The 24,804-nt window shown below is 36.3% G+C and overlaps 1 protein-coding gene across 4 annotated transcripts in view; it reads right to left on the minus strand.

Annotated features, from left to right (window-relative positions):
- BRCA2 (BRCA2 DNA repair associated) overlaps positions 1-24,804 on the minus strand; it is a 37,173-nt gene that overhangs the window by 7,001 nt on the left and 5,368 nt on the right. For 2 of the 4 annotated variants that reach the window (XM_080613396.1, XM_080613399.1), the window contains exons 6-20: positions 24,694-24,734; positions 24,489-24,600; positions 22,927-22,982; positions 21,914-22,028; positions 17,026-18,210; positions 11,374-16,161; positions 9,954-10,046; positions 8,449-8,518; positions 7,645-8,063; positions 7,053-7,243; positions 6,286-6,473; positions 5,569-5,739; positions 4,927-5,278; positions 4,125-4,280; positions 1,732-1,876 (exon numbers count right to left, since the gene is read on the minus strand). In XM_080613396.1, coding sequence (XP_080469522.1) covers positions 1,732-1,876; positions 4,125-4,280; positions 4,927-5,278; positions 5,569-5,739; positions 6,286-6,473; positions 7,053-7,243; positions 7,645-8,063; positions 8,449-8,518; positions 9,954-10,046; positions 11,374-16,161; positions 17,026-18,210; positions 21,914-22,028; positions 22,927-22,982; positions 24,489-24,600; positions 24,694-24,734 — 8,082 coding nt within the window. Of the gene's footprint in view, positions 1-1,731; positions 1,877-4,124; positions 4,281-4,926; positions 5,279-5,568; positions 5,740-6,285; positions 6,474-7,052; positions 7,244-7,644; positions 8,064-8,448; positions 8,519-9,953; positions 10,047-11,373; positions 16,162-17,025; positions 18,211-21,913; positions 22,029-22,926; positions 22,983-24,488; positions 24,601-24,693; positions 24,735-24,804 lie in introns of those variants that run through there. The other 2 variants (XM_080613397.1, XM_080613398.1) reach the window with 2 other exon arrangements.

A 24,804-nucleotide genomic window follows, 5' to 3' on the forward strand; every position in this document is an offset into this window, starting at 1 on the left:
TATGTCAGACACTCTAACCCCTTAAGCATCTTCATGGCCCTTTGGCTCTTCCCAAACATGTCCACATCTTTCTTGTGCTAGGGAGCTCAGAACTGGACACAGCACTCCATGTGCAGCCTTACCAATGCTAAACAGAGGGGAAGGATCACCTCCTTAGACCTTCTAGCAACACTCTTCAACTTGTCACCAGGACCTCCCAGGACCTTTTCCAGAAAGCTGCTTTCCAGCTGGATGATCCCAAGCATGTACTACTGCATGGGACTGTTCCTCCCCCGGTGCAAGATTTGCACTTCCCTTTGTTGAACTTCACAGTGCTCCTGTCAGCCCATTTCTCCACCCTATTGAGGTCCCTCTGGACGGCAGCACAATCCTCTATTGTATCAGTCCTAATTTTGTATCATCACAAACCTGCCGAGAGGACACTCTGCCCCACTATCCAGATAGTTAAAGAAGATGGTAAAACAGGACTGGACCAAGCATTGATCCATGGAGTACACCGCTAGTTACTGGCCTCCAAACAGACTTTATGCCACTGATCACCATCCTCTAGGCCCAACTGTTCAGCCAGTCTTCAATCCACCTGACTGCTCATCCAGCTCATGCATCATCAGCATCTCTATAAGGATTGTAAGGAAGGCATTGTCAAAAGCCTTACTGAAGTCAAGGTAGACAATATGCACTGCTCTTGCCTTTTATCTACCCAAGCCAGTCATTTTATCAGAGAAGGTTGTCAGGTTCGTTAAACATGGCTTCCCCTTGCTGAATCTGTGCTAATTACTCCCTATCATGTTATTGTCCTTTATGTGCCTGGAAATGGTTTCCACGATTAGTTGTTCCATCACTTTCTCAGGTACCAAGGTAAGGCTGGCTGGCTTGTAGTTAGTTCTCTGGGTCCTTCTTCCTGTCCTTTTTGAAGACAGGAGACACATTTGCCTTCCTCCAGTCTTCAGGCACCTCTACCAATCACCATGATCAAAGCAGCCTCACAAAAACATTAGCTAGCTCCTTCAGCACTGTGGGTTCATCCCATCACCAACAGACTTACATATTTCCAGTTTATGTAAGCATTCTCTAACTTGATCCTCTTCCATCAAGTGTATATTGTTCTTGCTTCAGACTTTCCCCTGGTTTCTAGGGCCTGGGATTGCTGAAGGCTGGCATTGCTTGTTAAGGCTGAGATGAAAAAGGCATTCAGTACTTCAGCCTTCTCCATGTTCTGTGTCACCAGGGTTCCTGTCCTGTTTAGTGGTTCCACTGACCTCAGTATCTTCACAGTCCTACAATGTTTGTGAGGCAAGATGCTCAGTCTTGACTGTTTAGGTCTACTGAGAAACACCCTAAGCAGCATCCACCTCTGGATGAAATACTATGGTGTGAGGTCTTTTAAGAGAATGGAATTAACAGTTCTACAATTCTGTAAGCACTTCCCTGAGCATCATCTCAATGGTAATTTTTCAGTAGCCTGGCTACCAACACATTCAGGAAGAGTTTTCCAGAGAGCTGAGAAGCCAAGCAAATAAGTATATAACTGTTTTGTACTGAAAGGTCATAATACGTAGGAAGTAAAAAGCCTAAAACAACACAACACAAAACCAACAACAACAAACCAACCTAACACTCTATCCCTACTTCTCTATCCCCACATAAGTTCTGCCAGTTTCTTTAAACTCTTCTGTAAACATTGAAGTTTTTGTGTTCTTGATACATGTTCTGAAATGATGACAACTTTACCTTCATGCTTTTCATATTCTGCTTGGATTTTTGCAAACAGAGCTTCCAGTTTCTTTTGTTGACCCTCTGCATGCTTGGCAGCTTCCCTTTCTTCAGCTCGGCTGTTACGAAATACGTATGAACCAGTTGATGTCTTTTCCATCCACTGAAATAAAGAAGATTCAAAAAAAAAAAAAAAAAAAAAAAAAAAAATTAATCCCAGACTTTCAAAATTTTTAACTTCATTTAACTTCCTTCTAATATTCACTGCTAAGTAAAAATGCTTCAAAAAAATGAACAGGTAATAGGTCATAAGTTCTTTCAGTGTAATAGGTAGAAGGCAAAACCCCACAGCATTAGTTGGTAAATCTTCACTTTAAAGATACACAGACAGAATGAATGAGTAATGAAAACTGCATGATTCGACAGCTGAAGAAACCAAAGCTTATACTAATAGGTATCAATGATGTAATTTAGAAGATAGCTGGATCCCACTGGCAGATACCTTAAGATATGAACCATCAAACTCAATGCTTAAAAACACACCAGAACTGCATTCTACCCTCTACCCAATTTGTGTTTCCACATCAACTGTACTGTCTGTTTTAACACACTAGGTTATATGCTGTAAAAGAACTATGATGTTCCTCTCAAGATAGTCTTAAACTTCTTCTGCCTGAAATGGTTCCACAGGACTCCAGTCGTGTTCACAACCTTGCCTAATTTGAAGGAATAGGTAAGCCAAACAATCGTGGTCACAACCTTGCCTAATTTGAAGGAATAGGTAAGCCAAACAAAGAGGTCAGTGCTGCTGAAAGTGATCCCTTACCTTTCTCTTTGCTGCACAGTCCTATCTTCTCCTTTATACTTGCTTTAGCACATATTTGATCTCATCAGACCACATTCAGTTTGTTAATCCAACAAACAGCAGTTCATTGCAGGGTTATTTTTTTTTTTTTTAATAGAATCACAGAATCATAGAATACTTTGGGTTGGAAGGGACCTTTAAAGGCCATCTAGTCCAACGCCCCCTGCAATGAGCACTGGCTAGTTTTGTTTGGTTGGTTTTTTTGTATTATTACTATGAGTTAGTTGCTCCTGGTTTAGTGAATTAAACTAGCTAAGCAACAGGATTAGGTGAGCTCCAGGTTTAGCATAGAGAAGCAACACAAGAATATAGTGAGAGCAGGACGAGAAAGGGCTGAACAGCTAATCCTTACGAAGAAGTGAATTGCTGAAATAGGCGTTGCATGCCATGCATTTCTTGCAGTATTCACAGTTTGACACCTTTAATTAGGGTTACTTTGATTCCTATACTCCTTGACTCTTGAGTAAAAGGAGACAGCCGTCTTCCCATTGTTTTGTTATGTTTGAGCAAGTCTCAGTGTTTAAAAAAGCCCAAACAAACAAAAACATCAGCACATGAATCTTTGATAGAAAGAGATACAAAGCGCCACTTTTCTCCCCAGCCTGGAAGCTATTTAGTATTGATGTGGTTACAGATTAGTCCCCTTTCTGCCTATCAGGCAGTTCACATAGTAAGTGCTCCAATTTCCTCCATTAATGACATTTGTTTATGATTATGTAATGATCCCAACCAAGTATTACTATTACATTTGCAGAATTCATTCTACATAAATCAACAGTTAATACAACACTTCAGAAAGCAGTAAAAAAATCCCTATGTGTAAATGCCAAGTTTAACATGCGCTGAGAAAAGTTAACAAAATCTGAAAGTTGTATCCTGACTAAACTGTTAACATTAAGAGGATTGATTATTAATTAAAAAAAAAATGTTTCTTTTTGTAGGTGGCATTGTCATAAAAGCAAGTAGTTAGAGTGAAGTCTGACCATACTGAAAATGTCTGCATATCAAGTGGTATTTAAAAGGTCTTCATTCTATTTTACACCATAATCGCACTGTATTTTCAGTAACATTTTTAAGTTATAGATCTTACACAATATAGTCACTTACATGTAAGAAAAAGTAAACTTACTAATGGTTATAAATATCTAACTTTTTACAGGGATATGCATATTGATAGAAAAAAATTGGGGTTTACTTCTGCTTCGGAGTTGAAATTGTCAGTATTTTTTTCTCCTTTAAAACAAGCACTGTGTTTTTAGATTACAGAACTGAAGTTCAATTATTTATGGCTTTTTGAAGCTGAAAGCAAAGCCAACCAGAGATCCTGAGCACAAACTCAAATTCTTCTTCCAGCAGGATGCTCCAGTCCTGAAATATTGAATACACACACACTGTAGGAACTACTCCTGTTTATTTTACACATAATGGCATCTTCTCTCAAATTTTTTAGCTCTCCATACAATGGCTGATTTGAGGAATAATATAATAAAATTAACTAACATGATTTTTACCTCATAAAACCTATTAGATTAATAAAATAGCATACCTGAATAGGGTAAGTTCTTTGAACAACTACATCAATACATCCCACTGCACCACTCTCACTGTAAAGTGATGACAAAGGCAAAGGGAAAGGCCTGGGATCCGAGTGAAATCCTAGTTTTGCATGCCATCGTGCACAGCGAGTGCTGTTCGCCGAAATCTGAGTAAGTCAAATGTTGAAAAACTGTCACCAGTAGGTCAAAAAGATACCAACTTATTATAACTAGAGGGAAGACTATTTTCACACTGACCTCAACTATCTAATTTTTGCACCTGAACATACCACATTTTAATTTCAAGGTTTCTTTTCACATTGAAGAATGCATTTTAAACAGGAACCAAAAAATTTGATGAATTAAAAATTCTCTAGGAAAGGAGCATCTATGAGACAAGCCACTGTTTTATACCAGAAGAGCAAAAGTTTTATGCTGAAACTTCACTCAGTGCTTTAATCATCCTCAAACAAGTTACAGACACCCCTGCCAAGCTCACCCTATCATGACCTGTTTCTTCTCCCCCATTCATCCCCCAATTTCCATACTGCCAAATAAAGGAGCTGGAACTTTCAAAACACACAGAAAAACTTGGCAGAATTTAATATTTTAAACTTGTCTTTCCATCCTATTGAATAGTGTCAGCTACCTGGTGTCATGTCTTACAAATCTGGTTATTAAACTTCAAGAAAACTCTGTGTGTTTATAAGTCCTGAGAAAACTTTTTCTGTTTATAAAACATGGCTCAATGACACTGTGTCCATCATATCTCTTGGTCACATCCAGTCAAGCTGAACTAATATTTTGTTTTACCTTTAACATAAGAGAATCTGGGGCTTCCAGTGGCGTACATCCATTCTGAGAGCCAACAAGTTCTGCTCCATGCACTATGATCTTCTGACCAACAGCCAGCCTTCTTCTATGTAAGAAAGCTTTGAGAGGTGGATCCAGAAGAGCTCTAATCCCATACCAGCCATCAGTAACTTCAATTATTGCTGCTGTTTTTTTACTTTCCACATTCTTATTGCTACCGCTAGGAGATACAATGGTGTTTAGTGATACGATTTTAGAGATACACAGTACAAGTGTTTTACCTGCTGCATCATCTCTTTCTGTTATTTTTTTGATTGCTGATCGTTTACTTTTATCAACTTCTAAATCATACCTACAAAAAAGAATTCATGATGCTTTGTTAAAGCAAACAAAATCCATCACATTGGTTTTCCTTAAAAACAACTGCAGCAAACTATAGCTTAATCAATTGACATGATTAAGTACCATTGTAGCGAAGCAAATGTTATGTAGATTTTTGAAAATAACATTTTTAATACTGCTATGCGTAAGTTCTGATAAAAACAGTAAACGCAAGGTAAAGTTGCTTAGTTTATAATATTATGATCTGGAAAGCACACAGTATCACAGATTGTAACTCCAAATACACTGCTATACACATACCTATATTTCAACTGCAACAGAACCGTTTCTGGCGTCAAACATCTGTTAGCAAATTCATGTGGAAAACAGACTTCCATGGCTGCCAATTTCCATACAATCCACCTATAGTGATTGTAAACCCAGGCCTCTGTTATTAGCTTGGGATCCACACCAGGAGTGTCACAGAGAGCTCTGCAGATAAATTGTTAACAAATTAATCTGAAACACACTTAAGTTTTCACTTGCCTATTTTTCCCTGGCATTGTATTCAGTGTATGTACATAGGCTACATTAACAAAGGAATATTTATTAGAGTGAAAAGAGGAAGGTTACAATAATCTGATGTGGTTATTGTCTGAATACTGCAGTTTTGTTCTCATATGCTTTGGCAGCATGTGTGTGCAATGGTAAAGTCCTGAATTAACAGAAAATAGTAATATTTTATTGGTAACAGAAAATAGTAATATTTAATTTAATTGGACTATTTACTCTGTTGGAGAATTTCCAGGAATTTTCTAAATCGACTTCATATGCTTTCTTTAATGGTCAGCAAAGATCTCCAACATTAGTCTACATAGTAAATTTACAATCCTACAATATCTTTACTTACACTAACAGAGACATATTAAAAATGCCCAGTAAAAGTATTCAGAGGCTTTAAAAGATCACTCTGTTGGATTTTATTCTAGGGGATAATTACAAAGAGCATGCTTGTCTCGAGTTCTTAAGTAGCAGTACCTGTAAAACTCCTTTTTTCCAGCTTTTCCCTCATCTGTAGGTATTAGCCATCCTCCATCAGCAAGCTGCATCCCATTTCCAGCTAATATATCCTCCTTACTGAAGAAGTCTTTGATGAGAAACTGGAATGATTCTGCATTTGTACTGTTAACTTGTACGCAATGTTTTGAAACACCATATGTGTAAAGCTGTAAAAAATCAGATTAAAAAGAGAAAATAATGACAAAAAGTAAGAATTCAGCTGAATACCTAATGTTATAAATTCAGATTAAAAATGTCATTTCGTATGTAATCTGGGGAGAATGTAAGAATTCCCAGCAACTATTTTAGCAGCACAGCATCACAATGTCCTTTATAAGTGTTTAAAAACATTCAACAGGTTTTGTACCTTCACTGTACCAAAAGCAAAGGTCTTTTTATATAGACCTAGCTAATCTTAAATTTTAACTTTATTTCAAAAAAAGCTCTTCATATGGGTTAAAAGTCAATAGCAACTATCATTGGTAGTTTTTTTTCCTTGTTTGATGCTTCTCTTGTTTGATTATAACACTACAGAGAGATATTTATGACCTTTATTATTTGGAAAAGTCTTTGAAACTGTGGATATGCAAAGCTGCTTAAATACTGTAGCAACTGGTCTAACAGTTACTGTAAACATTCATCTCAAAACTGAAGAATGTATCTATTTAAAAGCTACTGAGTTTTTGTTTGCTTGTCTTAAGGAACAAATCCCAGGAAAGGCACACAATAAAAAGATACCAATATACCTCTTCAGCAGAATAAAAACTAGGAGATTTCTCTTCTACTGCAGTTTTCAGAGAGATTCTGTTTCTTGCAGATGTTTTAATGACATAAAGACTGCCTGGCTGGGAGCTAATATGTTGCCTACATTTCTTTTTAATTCTCATTTCCTGCAGATCTCTGGCACAACGAAGATTTGTCATCATCTTGACCAGATCTGCAAAGAAAAAAAAAATAATTTAATCAGCAAACCCTTTTTGTACAGTACACATAAAGATACACAGTCACACTATAAAATCAAATATCAAATGAAGCATATGACAGTTTGTTTCTGAAGCACTATGTGAAAGCAAATTCTTTATGTTCTTAATTAACTTTGGAAAAGAGTTGCATACGATTTATTAGGAGTGCAATATAAAATACTAGAAAAGTAATTATTTCTTGATTTTCCTGAACCATCACCACCACCACCACCTCCCCCCCACAAAGAAAAAAGCTGAAAGAGAAGCTTCTTTTTACTTAAAAAAGAAACCTGACCAAACATGAAAACTCCTTAAAGATTCAATTCTGATGTTTAGTATTCATAATAGTTAAGTGATCAAAATTTGAAAAAAATACCTGAATTGCCATTTTCTAGGTCAGCGTCTGCTGCATGCTGGGTGCATGACTGGTGGTCTTGAGGTTCAGCAATATTGTGTTCAGTTGTGGTTTGATTTAATTCCATCTCTTTAGTCATATCTTTGCTGATTGGTGAGTCACACCTTTTGCTAATGCGCTGTTCACCTGTTGAAAATGTCAGCTTGGTTTTGAAGGGTGGAATAAAAGTTTTAGCAGTTTTGCCAGATTTGTACAATCTTCTTGTTTCTTCACTTTCTTTTGTTGAGGCCGTACATGGAGTAGAAACCCCTGAAGTACCATTTGAAGACTGCCTTATTGCACAGTGCTGAAAAATGGCAGGTTTAGATTTGAATCCTTTAAAGTCCTGATCTGGTAGAGTAAGGGTAGGATTCTTGACTTCCTGTCGTTCTTTCATAGCCCTACAAAGACGAAAACATTTAAACATACAGGTTTCAGCTTCCTGACAAAACTATTTGTTAGGATTTTTATAGTCTTAATTTAGTAATACAACATTCAACACTACATCAATAGAATGACAAAATATCAGTCTTTGACATTTTAAAAAACAAATACTTAATTTCTATCTACTGAGAAAAGAGAAATACAAGTGTAAAACTTGTTTAGCATCTCACTGGTTTACTGCAGCAAAGTGCAATTGTAACTTATTTAGCTTGAAGTAAGATTATAAGCGTTTTATAAAGTTGGGTAGCAAATTATTGCCATATACTTTTAAAAGGATATGAGGGCTTCCAAGTTTAAGAAACCACATTAGAAGAACTGTAAAATATATTATAAATTTCTCACCCAAAAGGTTGACAAGTTACGGGTTTTAAAGGAACATTGTATATAAATTTTCTTCTGTCTTTGAAAATGCCTGTAAGATAATTAGCAAAAAAGTCTGAAATGGCATATCACATGGATATTTACAGCAAATATTTTTTTTATATTAATGTCATAAATACATAATTCTATTTTGGAAACCTTTTTAACTGCTTTGCTCTTCCCCACCCCCACCAATAAAATCTCTGTATAAAACATCTTCACTTGTTGCAGACAGTTATAAAGGATAAGTGACCTCAATGCTGAACTCTCCACAATTACTATTTGTGAGCCTGAAAGATGTTTTTTAGGCTCATGAAAGGGAAATGTTTATCATTTATTTAATTCCAGGTAGGCTACCATTCAATTTACAACTCTTCAAGTAACTCTTTTATTTTTTTTTTTTTTTAAGTTACAACAGATTTTGTGCTTATTTGCACAAAATCCTTCTTCCATCATTGAAGGGCATGTTTATCTTGGAATTATCAACATAACTAAATCATGTCTGCCTGGAATTTAAACTCATTTGTGCAACATCCATGGGCTGCAACGAGGAAGTTTCATATGAGAAGTCACAGATACAAGATGTCACATGTTCTAGAACTCAGAGGCAAGACTGTACTGGAGATCAGAATTGTTTTCAGTTGTTGCACCAAAGAATAAACGATCCTGCTGCAGAGTAGGATCATATTTACATATGAAGGGTACAAAATTATTCTCTGGTAGACACTACTTCCATTTAAAACTTTAGATCAAGGGGTTTATGTTTAGACAGATTTAGAACAGCATCCAGAAACTAATATACTGGTTAAACCAATATATTTGATGAATCCTGTTACTGAATTCTAGGTGAGAACATGCAGTGCTTAGTAAGAACAAGTTCCTTAAAGAACCCAGCATATCCCATAACCAAAGCCTGTAGCCAAAATCGTATTATCCTAATATCCTAATCACTAACTAGTTTCACATAAAGCATCAACTCAAACTTTAAAACCTTAATTTCACAAGCCTCCATATTACTTGCTTAAAATATTAAAAGCATCTGTAACAGAGTAAATCAGTAAATATATTGTTCACAAATTATTATATGATGAAATTACCAATAACTTCTCATTTTCTTATAGATACAGTTTTTAACTGAGCAATTACAGATCAATAAAATATATTCTGCCTTCTGAGACTAGAATTTGTGAGATTTAGGATAGAAGAGATTTAGGAGAAACTGGATAAACTCCTACTGCGCTGTAAACCACAGTTCTTGCAGAAGTAGTATCCCGTAATATATTTAGATTCTCTACAAGAAGGCATACCATTAATCATGTGATTTTCAATTCAGCAGAGACGTCACCATAGCAGCTTCCCTGGATTTCCATGACTATACTGATAAAACCAGTTGTTAAGCAATCTTATTACACGTAAGTTTACTGGAAATTCTAAAGACAACAACCAGTATCAGATTACTGCTTAGAATACAACAAGACTAAAGTTACCATCAGGGGTGCTTTTTGAAGCTTTCAAAGACCTGGGGGAATTCCGTGTTTTGTTAAACTCAAGCAGTAGCTGTCTTTTAATTGGAGGTTCTCCTGGAATAAAACCACAGATTTTTTAAAAGTGATGCTCCTTTTAAGTTCAGTTTTTTACCAATGCTGTATAACTTAATTATAATTGCTAAATAAAACATTAAAGAACTCAGAGCAAAAAGAAGTAGCAAGTTGTCAGATCATGTCTCCATTAAACAGCCTTTTTGAACATTGAGCTACTTCACCGTAAAATACAAAAGCTTCTTCTGTACAGAATAACTGTGTATGTGTTACTCAGAATGATTTCAAGACTTCATATAATGAAGTCCCTTGCAGAATCTTTAGTGCTCATTAAGTCTGCTCCCTCCAAATCAAAATTTGTGAGCCTTAAGTTATCAAACATAATCAGGAGAGTCTGCCTCAAAGTGCACTGCAGTGGACTCCAGCAGCACAGTTCACCTGCATCTTTTTTATACTTTAAGTACTTAGAGTCCATTCAGAATTCTAAAAAATTGTGTAACACATCTTTTACAGAAGCTGTAACTAAGGATATGGTTCAACTGTGGCACAGCTGTTAGAAGTTGGGCTGAAAGAGACCTATCTGCCTTTTCACACCTGCCCACTCTGCCACGCTGGCCTGCCCAACCATCATACCTGAACTGGTGTAGCTGGGCATCAACTCTGGTGCAATCTACGATTCCATAAAGAGTCTGCAGCCAGCCCAGGTCCCTGAACAGGTCTGGGTGACTGTGCAAGCATTAAGCAGCAACACTTCAGCCCTGAGACAGATCACTTTTAGATGGTAAACTGTGCTTTTAGATCAACAACTATTTTTCATATCAGACTGGCAATAGTGATACAAGTGAAACCATTTCCTTACCTACAAGGCACAAAAAGGTGACAATGGAAATACTGCTGCTCATTTTGCAATGAAAAAACACTAGATTTGGGTAGAGAAAAAAAAGGAAGGAAGTCTGTTCAGGGAGAAAAAGAGCAGTAGTTTTCTTCCATTACTTTATGATAAACCAGCAAAACCTGCACACCTTCAAATACTAATCACAAATTCAGCTTGCACTGTGCATTTAAGGCTCTAAAGAGTGGATGAGCTGCAGCAAGTGGATGAACTCTGCCTGCAACAAGAATAAGTTTTGTCATTGACACTAGAGAAAGAACTTCAACTTCTGTATGACCTAAAAATAAATGCGACATTTAAAAACCACCCTCAAACAACCCACTGTGCAGAAATATGGAGTTGAACATATAGAATCATAGAATAGTTAGGGTTGGAAAAGACCTTAAGATCATCTAGTTCCAACCCCCTGCCACGGGCAGGGACACCTCACACTAAATAAAATAAATAAATATATGAATATGTAAGACAAAGACCTACCGAATGAGTTTTCTTCTTCAAAGTGCCTCTTCCCAAAGGTCTTACTCTGAAAGTTTCTATCCAGTCGGCCACTGAAAGACTGCGCAGCATTAATTTGTGCTCCAGAACTGGAAAGATCGTCTTCCATAAAAGCTCTTGCACTTTCTACAGCCTCCATTCCCAAGTAACTATTTGGAGTTTGGAGAAGATTAATATTCCTTTCTGCTTTAGCAGTAACACTGCATGAAACTGCTCCAGACTCCGTTTTCATCCCCAGGTTCAGCTGACCTTTTCCAAAAGCTCTAGTCTCCTCTTGCTGAAAGTTATTTTTAAATGTTAACTGCTTGTTTTTCTTACTATGTGGTACATACTCGGGCATTTCGACATGGTGAGTGCCTGGAAAAGACTTCATTTCCTCAAGGTAGGTGCTTTCTACATGAAAGTCTTCATTGCAACTTTTTTCAATTTTGGATTCTGAGATCACTTTATCAGTTACAGATTCTACATGTTGACCACTCTCTTTAATTGAACTGAGTTGATCTGTAATGCAAAGCCCACTGCTCAAAAAGTCATCACATTCTTTTAAAATTGCCTTTGCTTTTTGATAGGCATTTTCAGAGACTTTTACCTGCTTTCCACTTGCAGTGCTGAACCCAAAAGCAGGACCTGAAATCAATTTAGTGCTGGCAGTTTCTTCCCCTCTTGGTAACATTACCTGCATTTTCCTAGGAACTATTTCAGTGTGCATTTCAGACTTTTCAACACCTTTCTCAACTAAAAATGCTTCTTGTACATGAGATGACCGATTCCCTTCCATTTCAGAAAAGAGCTGCCGGGCTTTCCTGAGTGACTCTTCTGATAGTTGTACAGGCTTACCACTTGCTGTACTGAAAAACCCACGACTGCTTGCAGAAGAATCTGACTCCTCTATCTGCTTATCTGGAATAGGCAAGTGCCCTAAAAGCTTACTATTGCGTTCAAAGCTTCCCATCTGAGAATTTGAAGCTGGCTTTGCATCTGCAGATGTGTTTATATCCTGGTGATGACTTTCACTAGCACTTGCATTTACTTTAATAAAATGGGATGTGGACAAATCAATCTCTTCACTTCCTGCAGCATTTAAAAACTTAAAGGAATTCAGGCACTCAGCATGAATGATGGCAGATGGATTTCCAGCAATTTTTGTTTGATTGGTTCTCAAGTTAGTCTCAAATTTCACAGATTCACTGTAGTTGTCTTGAAATATTTCTCTGACTCTTGCTAATGCACTTTCTGAAACAGGAACTGCTTTACCTTTTGCTGTACTAAACACAATTTGTTTCAGATCACCCCTCTGATTCTCAAAACTAAGTGCTGTTTCTTTTAACCTGGCTAAATTAGTTTCATCTTCAGGAAGACTGACTAGTGACTTGTTTTGACAAGCATTAACTGTGGTGCTCATGAAGCCATTTTCATCAGCACAAAGTTCATTTAAATGTTCTAAGTCAAAGTCTGTACTGTCACAGTTCAAATGAGAGCAGTTACTTTTTGAAGTCAAGAGGAGGGATTGATCAGATATACTGTTTCTATCCTCAGCAAATAAAGTATCTTTTGTGTCTCCAGGCACAGAATTATCTTCAAGGTCATTTGACAGTTTCATTAAATTCAGAGACACAGCAAAGTGCACAGGAGAATCATGCATGTTTTCTGAATCATCCCTCTTTTTTGGCGAGTATTTCTTCTCTCTCTCTCCAAACACTTTTTCACCTTCAGACAAAGAAGTTCTACTCAAAGTATCCCTCTCCTGTTCAGGAAGCAATTCCAATTCTGACTTTTCAGGACAGACATCAGCTTTTTCACATGTATATGAAGTTAGGAAACTTCTTTCGCTCAGCTTAAAAGAAGTATCTACTTTAACAGTATCAATAAGCACAGCCTGTTTAATGGGACTGCTCTCTACTGCCTGCTTAAATTGATTTCCAGGTTCTTCAGGAACAAGCTTTTTATTAAGTTTATCTGGGTCACATTGAACAGTGCTTTCAATATGTAAATCCCAGTCTTTGACACAGTTTTTACCACATTTCCTTTTTTTTATGGGATTTTCAAAATAGCCATTATGTTCCTTTCTTACATCAACATTTTCTGCAAAAAACTGTTCAGCTTTAGCTAAAAATCCATCAGCAACTGTTATTTTTTTGCCACTAGCAGTATGAAATCCAGTCAGATAACTCCCGTTCACTTCATTTTTTTCAACATCTACCTCTTGATCAACAGGTATTTGATGATGGCAAGAACCTACTTTTGTTCTGCTTTCATTCTCTAGCAGGATCTTATCACGGGTGATGTCTTCTTCCATATTTTTAAGATTTGCCTTTAATTTATGAGAGTTGTCCAGAACATTTACATCTCTTTCTGCATGTTGTACATTGATCAAGTGTAGAGAATGATCCAAAGCTGCAACAGAAATGGATTTATCACCACCAGCTGGACTTCGACATTTTGGTGACAAGCATTCATTTTCCTTTCTGTCTTCCCCTTTCTGATTAGGAGACAGGTTTTTAATTTCATCCACTATAATTAAACTTTGTTCTTCTGCACCTGTAATAGCATCTCCTACACATGTTACATCTAATGAGTCTTCTTGTAAACTGCCTTCAACTTGGCGATCTCCTTGATTCAAAAATTGTTTGGAAGTTTTATGATTCTGGTTATGGATTTTAATGAATGGTACACTGCTGACGATAGTGTTAGTACTGCTGAAACTAGCATTTTCATTATACTTTATTGGTCTTTTTGTATGATTTTCCACATTTTCCTTAAACAGTGTACTAATACTGTCCTCATTTTTTTTCTGTGCATGGTGGGAAACAGAACCTGGTTGGGAAATGGCATCTATGCTTTTGAAATCTGAAATGGAAACCTTTTTTCCTTCATTTTCTTTTGCCAGGCATCTGACAAAATTACAGTTAGAAGACATATGACTATTTAAATGGTGACATCTAGTACTAGTTTTATAAGATTTAAACAAATAGTTATCATCATCCAAGTCCCTGAAGAGCTCTGCAGATCTGTTCAAAGCTGCCTTAGAAATATTTATTTTTTTTCCTCCAGCTGAACTAAAGCCTACGAAATGAGAAAAGCTGTCCCCTTTAGCTACTGGAAAGCTCTCATTAGATATTCTACTTTCATTTCTGCCTAAATTAGCAAAAATAACCTTTTTGTCATTTTTATGAAAAACCACTGCATTTTCTTTTTTGTATTCCATGACATCAGAGTCTTCGTTTGTGTCTTCCTGCTTCATACAAGACTTATCAGTTTTTACCCGATTTTCAGTTTTTAAAGTGCTACACCCAGCATGTTTCCTTTTTTCTGAATTATTTTCCACATTTTTTCTTCCATATGTTTCTACAGTTCCAAACTGTTGAAAGGCATGATTTTGTATCATGCTACTTTGCTTTCTAAACTGTGTAAATTCAAACTGACTACCTGTTTCTTCCAGGATACTAGAAAGTTCAGCAATTTCAGCTTCTTGGCTTGCTGTCAAGGTTTGATTTGCTTCTTGCAAGGATTGTGGGCTTCTAGGAAAGCTTTTACACAAACCAATTTTGTGTGGAGTAAACTGTGTATGTTTGGGCTTAAGAAAATTGGTCTCTGAATCTAGAGAATCAGATAAACTACTGGCCACGTTGCTTTCTGAATCTGAGAAAAACATACTCTCCTTTTTTTCTTGATTTGAAAAGTTTCTAACTCTTTCCATAGAACAGGCTTCAAAGCATTCATTTTCAATATCTTTAAACAGCATTCTGCCTTTTGCTATACTGACTTCAGAGAACTTAATCTGCTTATTGGAAGCAGTCTGAAAGCCACCAAAGCCCAGATTCAAACTGCATGCATTAAGACTTCCTGATGATTTCCCTTTATACTTTAGGTTCGCAATTGGCTTTTTGCTGAAATACACAGGTGCTACTTGCTTATCTTCTTCAGAAATCACTTCATTTAAAGAATTATCATCTACACAATCTATGGATTCTTTAGCAATCTCTACAGCTACATTAGTGAAATCAGCTGCTTGAAGGCTTTTACTGTTTTCAGTCGACTTTGGCTTTTCATCGTTGATTCTAACTTCTGAAGAGGCAGCCGCATCTGTTTTCTCCTCTTGTTTTAATCCAGTATTATAATTTTCTGAGCAGTATACTCCCAGAGGTCCAAATGCTTCTCCACAGCCAGCTACTGACCACTGGTCTGTAGCAAGCCTCTTATCAGTTGGTGCTTTATTACAACAATCACTACTGACTCCATTTATGCCAATGTTGATCTGACTCAAAGTATTATTGAAACTACTGTCTGTCACAGATTTAGTGTCATGATGCGTACCAATCAAGCGTTCATTATTCTTGGGGGAAGACCATGCAAGCTCTTCTTTCAGGCTCCGAGGTACAGAACCTCCCTTGTTCACATTAGCACCCATGTACTTATCTTTCTTGCCTTTCTCTGAGGAACAGCCTTTAGGGAACAATTTGGAATGCTTTCTTGCCATTATGCATGCTGAAGCTAGAACTTTACGTTTTATATTTGAAGTTATTTCACTATTTAAAGAATTTGTTATGTCTTCCTTCCACGTATTAGATATATCTAAGCTTTTTAGTGATGTGGCAGGTTGACCCTCTCTTGCATTTTCCCTTAAGTCTCTCAGGTCTTGTTGCTTCAGCTTATGATTGAAGGAATTACCAGATGAGCTATTCATTATATCCATTTTTAACGTACAAGTGCCAAATTTATTTTCCTTGATATTTGATTGCAAACACTTTCTCTCAGCAAGAAGCAAGCAGTCTACAAGAGAAGACATTAGAGAAAAAATAAGTGTTAATAAAGTAGTTCTTACTTATTCAAACAAATGTAAAATCAGATTGTTTCTACATATGTTTAAAACTGGTACCATAAACATCACTTTTGTTTTCAAATATGAACACCTTGACAAGACTGGAGATCTACTGAAACTGCTTATGTTCTAATACTCAGAAACAAGTGCGCAGTTAACTACTATTAGTTAAAATAAATAAATAAATAAATAAATATAAAAAATAAACCCCCAATTTTTAGTTGTAATGAAATTTGAAGAGATGGGCTTTCATTCCTTGTGTCTCAACGTAAGTTTTTATTTCAGACCTTAAAGAGACGTACTTCAACTCCTAACATTAAAGTAATTCTTCTAGTGACAACAACAGCTTTTAAAAACAGGAGTATGTGCTTCTTTCATTACGTAATTTGGTTTTTTAAATATTTTGTGTTTCTGAAAGAAACCGATGTAGTGTCTTAAACCCTCTAATTTTAGAAAAACAACAGTACAACTTGATCATTCTTTCTGATCTCTCAGAAGTTATCAACTCAGTCAGGATGGCCCTTGACACTCTGGATATCTAAACAGCACTCACAAAGATAATAAAGCTTGTCAATTAGAATAACGGCTCAAGTTGGAAGTTTCTGTTCCAGAAAGTAAGCTGAAAATAAAGCAGAAAATTAGCACCAGTCTATGTGAAAATAATGCTATGGACCAGTTCCGTATAATGATTCCCAGTTGTACAACTACTTTATCACAAACACAAGATTTTACATGATTTTATCTGAAACATTTAAATAAAATATTCTTAATAAATAAAGAAGCCTCCACAAATGATGAAAAGCTTAATAATATACCTTGCTCATCAACACTGGCCACATGACATCCATGAAATTCATACAAATCAGATTCTGAATGTGGTAATTCAGGATGAATAGGTGACTCAGAGGTTACTTCTTTCTCTATTTCTTCTTCTTGATATAGTAACATATTATTTATTGTATAAATGAATCCCTTGGATCTCTTTCTTAAGCTGGATAACATATTCAGGCTGCTTTTTAAGCCAGACTCTGTGAGAGTATTTTCATTATTTATTAAATGTAGGTCATTGCCATTATTTGGAGATGTAGCACTGCATACAAGTGGGTGAGACAGAACATCAGTTATGACAGATTTAGAAGTTGCTTTTAAATGCTTGGAAAAGCTGCCATTGTAGACTACAGAATACTCTGTGACATTTGTACTTTCAATTAATAAAGAATTACAGTTTAAGAAGCTCATTTTGGAAACCTTCTCAGCTGCACATCCTTTTACTAACTGTGGGTCTTGAACACTCAGAGACACAGATTTTATTGGAGTTATTTCTGATGTTGGGTTGTTTTCAGAATTTTTCACTTCATAGCACCTTTCTGACAAATTGACACTCAACAGCTTTTGCGCTTTTATCAAGTCTGAAGTATCCAGTAAAGATCTTTCCACAGCATCATCCTTGGTCATTAGTACTGTCTTCTCTTCTGTATTTTTCTCTCTATGTAAGTCAGAAGGTGGAGAACTAAATATGGACATTTCCAAGTGAGTTACATCAAGATCAGATAAGTTCAGTTGAGACCACTGGCTTGATGACGATTGCATTTCTCTCACTGGCTTCTCATTCTCCGATGACTTACATGTTCTACAGTCTTGCTTATCTCCTGCGATCCTAAGTGACTCCAGTTCCTTGTGTCCTATTAAACAGCCATCTTTACCATCCCCTGTATCTCCATCTGTGTTTTGGAGTAAAGAATCCTTTAGTTCAATAGAGTGGCTTTTTTCAGTCCACCTAGTTGTTTCCACTTCTTGTGAAATGACAGTCTTTCTTCTATCGGGCTGCTCAGAAGGAACATCTCCCTCTCCTTTTGCTGTACCAGTGGTTATTTCACATTTCTCTACTGTATCAAGAACATGCGGCAACAGCAGAAGAGTTCCACTGGACTTCACAGGCATGCTGAATGTATCCTCAAAGCTGTCCATCTTGCCAAATAAGCCATTTAACATCTCTGACTCTAAAGAGTTTAGAGAAGATGGGGAGAGTAAAAGAAGTAAAAATTAAGTGTGGGGAAACAACTTAGGAACAGCATCATGCTTTTATAGGTAAATGCAGCTTTCAATTTTATAGTAATTGCCTCTACTCCAGAGCAAGTTTGGAAAGATAAATCTACATGACTTTAAAGTAGGTTACTCCCCAATCGCAGCTGTTAGAGGAAGCAGGAAGCAAAAGACATACATGCAGATGCCTTGGCCTCCTGAGGGCTTTGGTGCTTAAGCAGGTTTCCAAGATGAAATGTAGCTGTCAAATGTATTTTTTCCTCCTATTGACATGAGAATGAGTAGTAAATTTTACAAGACAAATGTCTGTATTTTTTTCTTCCAAAATTTATACCCGGTAGAAGTACACAAAACAACTTTAAGAAGCTGCCTGGTTTTGTCTATAACTGTCAGCTAAGGAAACTGTTATTTAAGGATTTCATTAAACTACCTTTTGCTTTGATATAGAATAGTACAGGATTTAGAAAGATTTAGAAAAGATTCTTATTTTTTTTAACTGATCAGGAAGCTTGTAAAAAGTTCCACATGACTGGCACAGATGCTAGAAAAATAATGAGAATTTTTTTGTTTCTGCATAGAAATAATATGAGGTGGAGGGAAGATAATCTAAACTCTACTTTGTAGATAGACTTAAAAGCTTATTCATACCAAATAAAAATATTACCTTCTCAGATGTATGAAACTAGACCCAGCTATCAAGATAGTGCACCTTAAAAAAGACAGCTAGGTTTTATTTTGAGAGCACTGTTTAAGGCTTTTTCAAATCAAAGAAGTGGTAACAAAGTACCTACAAAACACTGCTGTCCTCTGTTTTCCTTGGGCACATAACCAATAGCTTAGCTTTTTTCCATAAGCCTTTTTAAGGTACATTTTCTATAATTTCAAACTCCATAATTTTCCCTGTTAGAACTTGTAAATAACCTCGTGTCCGAAATGTTTGCCATTTGGAAGTCCACAGAATATTTACCAATACTTGGTCACACACATCCAACTATTTTCAATACACCCATCAAGAGTTCATGCCTATGTTGTAGACATAAACCCACTTCTCACTGTATTTCTTTAACAGTTATTCATTCTCTTTACTTTCTATTTTCTGCTGAGAAGCAGAAGGTATCATTGAACTGGATCTTGAAAAGAAGAAACTGTAACACTACAGATCAAGTGTACATGTCCTTTTCCCTTATTAAAGTACATTACTCTGAAGTAATATCTGCTTCCACATCCTTTCATCCTGTAATAATTTCTGAATAGAGTTTTCTAAAAAGATACAGTTATATTTCTTTTTACTTACACAGGAACCATTAGTTTTAATTGAAAAAAGAAAACCAGGAGTATCTGAAAGCTTGTAAAGATACTGGTTGTACACTGAGTAACCTGAAGGCAGGGGAAAAAAAAAAAAAAAATCCAAAAATCAGAGAAGTTCGTTTTGACTTCTAAACTCACTGGAGACTCAGTGAAATGACAACCCCCTAGACATGAACTGCACAACAGAATTCTGTTTTCCCAGTAAGCGCCTCTCCTTCTGGGTAAATAATACAATATTCATTAAAAAACAGGCTTAAGCATTAGACGGTCCTGCTCTGGATTAATATATTGACAGACAGGACATATCATCCCATTTCAGGTTGGAATCTTTTTTAGCAGAGGGTAGTGAACCTACTGCATGAATAGTTCTAGACACTGAAATTAAAGATAGACCATTTACTCTCATCAGGGTTATAAACTGGAATGAATGATGCCATTTTGGTTTTTTGATTCAAAGAGTTTAAATCTGAAGTTTTGGGCAAAATGTCAGGGTAAAGTATCTAAAAGCATTATAGAATTTCATGTTTCACATTAGTTTTCAATTTAAATAGCTTCTTCATTCTATAGATTTGAAGAACCTTAACTCTTGAATCCACAGTTATACACCTACAGCAAAACTGTGAATTCTGATACAAGGGACAGATGCCTAAAGCTTAGTGTTACAATGAGCAGCCCTAGACTTGCTTAAACTAGGGACATGAACCTTAGGAATTAATTACTGGGTTATAAATGAATATTCTTAATGACTATATGCAAATTTAGCTCCTTCTGTAAAATTCTGAAGTGTCAACACCTGACAATACATAACTTGCAGTCCATAGTTACACTAAATGTAAACAGATAAAAAAAAAAAAAGTTTTCCTCCTCCCCCAAATTATTACAACTAAGAATAAAAAACAATCCAGTAAAAGAATCTTTGGAATATTTTGCAGTTCCTGTACTTTGGACTGAGTGCATATATTCAGTCTCACTGCTATTAATTACAAAACTGGCAAAATATAAATAATCTCATTGTATCCTTGAAGTCATGAAAGTATTCAAATCAATATTATCATCTCTTTTTTCTTTGACTGAAACAAAATGCATACCTAATAAAACCGATTGCATTTCACGATCATACAACACTATTCCAGAGAAAACCAACATCTGAAAGCTATAAACATGGAGGTTTGAGCTATCTTTCTTTTTACATTGCATCTTCAAATGCCAAATTAACTATTACCAAAATGGGAAGACACACACACACACACAAAAAAAAAAAGACATTTGCAAAAGTTATTTTATACTTTAAGAGAAATGGGTTTCTTCCTTTTATTTTTACACAGAGGTTGTTTTAAAGAGCTTTCTCTACTGTAGTATGCAATGCAATAAGTCATTTCAGAATACAGAACAGGACATGAATTTGCCCTTCCTTTCCAGTATTTTACAGACTACAGATTACTTGAATATGTTTACTACCAACTACATTTTTTTTTTTACTACGTTTGAACCTACAATATAAAAATAGCGGTATATAATGATCTGCAAGAACAATGCATCCTGACCCCAGCATTCACAGCCACCCTCATCAAATTCTAAACTGATTCTCTCACAATTCTTATAGGTACCACCAAACAGCACTTTTAGGGCAGTCCAATTAATTCAGAAGAGCAGGAGACATACAATCCTAAGGATATACTGTCTTGTCTAGCCTGCGTCAATCCCTACAGCACCTTTTTATACTCATGCACGCTGAACAGATTTCTCCCTTCTTCCATCAAATCAAATCAAACAGCTAGCTCACAATGAAGTGAACCTCTTCACTATTCACTAACATGATGTCAGGACACAGAATGAAAACGCTTTTTTCCCCTGGCTATTTTATGCATTCTTTTAAAAAAGTTAACATTTCTTTTTCCTAAAGGATTTGTCACATTTTGAACTACCAATATGTAAAGTAAATGAAGAAGAGATATAGCAATATCCAAAACCAACCTTACCACAGAATAATGAGTACTGGCATGAAACTTCATGATAAAGCTAAATCTGTTCAACAGCTAGAAGTAGTAGTCTTGCTCCCCCTTGAGCCTGCACCATTTTTCTCTTTGAGCTCTCCCACAGTTTCAAGCCTTCATTTACTAATCTGGTTGTCATCAAGTGGCAAGGTAAGCTGATTTAATTAACTGACTCAGCAGAAACTGATTCCCTTTTTTAAGGCTAGATTAGTTTTACAAAGTTGACTCTATTCAGGAAGTGGGAGTACACAGTTGGCAGGGGATGTAAGGTGAGATCAGCTCAAGCTATACAATGTAACTTCACCCTCAACCTTGCTTCACAGTATAGTCAGCAAGAAAACAAAACACCAATGCATACCAAAATCTTTGATGTCATCTTCAGCAGTTAGCTCTACTGTCTCTGGTACAGGCAGCATACTTGCATCAGTTGTCCCAGGACATTTATCATGGTTGGAAAAAAAGTTGCGCGAAATCTGTAAACCAAAGACATAAGCTGTTATATTAAATACTAGGAACTGTCACTTTAACAGTAAAACATTTACTTCAGTATTTGAATAATTCCACATCTCTTAAAATGAAAGGCAACATTTTTACAGGTAGACTGGAAAATAAATAAGCAGATAACCCCATTTTCAATGCGAATCAGGATCCATTCTACAGCCAATTTAATTGTGGTGAATGGGTTCAGCAGCTTACTGTAAGCAAGCCTCTCAAAAATGAACAAAGGAGACATAAGGAAGCAGAAAGATTTTCTGTTTATTTTAACTGGCAACTGTTTGTTAACTGTGAAGCTTCAGGTACTTAAGAATCAAACATAAATTTGTAATTGAATCTTGTTAGTGACATCCTCAGTTTTCAGTCTGAATAATCATTCAGCTTTCATATATATACAGTAAAATTATACTTATGCAAGAACTAACACCCTCAAAAGACTGAAATTAATACTCAATTTTGACTCCTGATGTAGTGGCTACACACAAGAAGTTATTGCCAAACAGTAACTTCCAAAGCTCTGTCAAAACAGGAAAAAAACCCAACCAAAAAACCCTCCTTCAGATAAGTAGCATATTGCAATTCCTAGGTTTGATGCCTCTCTGAAGGACTCCCACTGCTGCTGAATCCAGGTGGTTTTGATTTCCTTTTTAAAAAACACAGCAAAAGTATTCCTCAAAGTGGGTTATTTGCGAGAATACAGTCTACAGCCAGGTTTTGCAAGTTTAGTTTTGTGAGCAGTAACTTCTAAAAATAGCCAGATAGGACAGCCTAGAATGAAAACGACAGAATTTTACATTCCTTGAGCCAGGAATAAAAACATGTAACTGAATAGCTTAACTGAAATTAAGGAACAGCATAGCTCTTAAAACTACTTACTATATCAGCTCTTCCATCCTGTTGCTTTGCTCCAGAAATAGAATTACTCTCTCTAGCTTTAGAAAACAGACAGACAAGTCAATTAATTGGCTCCAAAGTAATTTGCTGGGTTCAAATACAGCCGTGTTTTGGGAGGGTTTTCATTGGATTATTTTAAATGCAACTGAGATCTGCAAACAAAAAATTACTAAAAATTAAAAGTTCTAACTGAAAAGTTCTACAAGTGAGCCTGGGAGGCAAATGCAGTTTCATAACAGCACAAAACACCCTCAATGATAGGTTGTGGGTTTTGCTGTGTGGGTAGACCAGTTACTCCTCTGAGACCACCATCACTGCCATTCCCCTTTCAAGCAGTTATTCATGGCACTGCTCTGTCCAAGGATCTGGATAAGACCATGAAGCCTCTGTCAAGAATTTGTTGGTTTCCATTTCCTCCCACAAAAGCAGTAATCACCTAGATTACAAAAGGAGAAAGTGAACCCTATTTTTAAGATGCCTAAGAGCAGTATATTCAAATAACATGTTTCATAGACATAGCAACTCCTTTCCATGTAGCTGTCAAATGACTCACTCTTTCCTTTCACAGGTGTCAGATGGCAGAGTGGGCATCACTACTATAAAATACCATGCTCATCCAGGAAGTGGGAGAATGAGAGCTCAAACAACTTGTCCCCTAGAGCACCACCATTAAACTATGAGTACTTCCCCCAGCCAATCTCTTCAGGTCACATCATTCTGAATGAACGAACACGCAAAATGGCACAACTCAGTAGCCCTGTGAACAGTGCTACCCCCTCCCTCCCAAGAGCTTTCCTTTCTCAAGAGTTTTCATCAACAAATCTCACAGTCAAATTTCACTTTGCATATCATATGCTAAGGAAATTCCATTTAGAGCAACACCTTAGGTCAAAGCTTGATGTTTAGCATCGCTGTTAGTTACCACTTAAACAGCTATCACACACCCGACTCTCATTCACAATTATGCTTGCAGAGCTGTTTCCACAGCTGCACAGTAAATGAGGTCCAGGAATTACTAAGTCCAAATAACCCAGGAAATACAGTCTTCAATTTGATCAGTATCTCAGTCTGCCTCACTGCACTGATGTGATGATAGGCACTGTGAGGAAGGTTAAAAACACTGAAGCCAGAACTGCTGCTGGAAAGTTTACTCAATGGGCTAACTCCTTAGACTTCATAAACATATTCACATGACAACCTTAATAGTATCTAGTTTTGTGATAGTGCAAAGCAATCGTAATATAATAATAACAATATATAATAATAATAATATAATATAATCCTCTTCCTATGCTTCGCTATATTATTTTTGAATTTATATTCCCTAATCCCTTATGCAAAGGAATAAAACTTTTGAAAAGCAATGACACACTTAATGTCATTTCTCCTTTTACAGCTGCATTATTTAATGTCACCCACTTAGCATCACTGCAAGAGTTTTGCCCTTTTTAATTAAAGCAAAAAAAAAAAAATCAGTTCACACTAAGTGAGTTTCCAGTGTCAAAACCAGAACTTCTTTAGCAAGTCTTCATTTTTAGAAATACCTAGTATCACTGTTGCACCAAGTGTAGGAGGTGTAGCTAAAGAACTTGACCAGGACATATCTGGATCCACTTCCGCTCCTAGACTTTCAGAAATACGTTTTGGAGTTCTGACCTAGAAATATATTTAACAATTATTATTTCTATGAAGAATTCCAAATGTACTACTCCATAAAAGGAAAACAGAATGCACGAATAATGTATTTACCTCCAAAAGTTTAGGTGTGCAAAACAAGCTTCCATATGGTGCTAAAAGAAAATATTTAATAAGGACATTAAATAATACTGACAACATAAAGGGTTTTTTTATCTACAGATA

The sequence above is a fragment of the Psittacula echo genome (genome assembly GCF_963264785.1).
Source record: "Psittacula echo genome assembly, chromosome: 3".
NCBI classification, from domain to species: Eukaryota; Metazoa; Chordata; class Aves; order Psittaciformes; family Psittacidae; genus Psittacula; species Psittacula echo.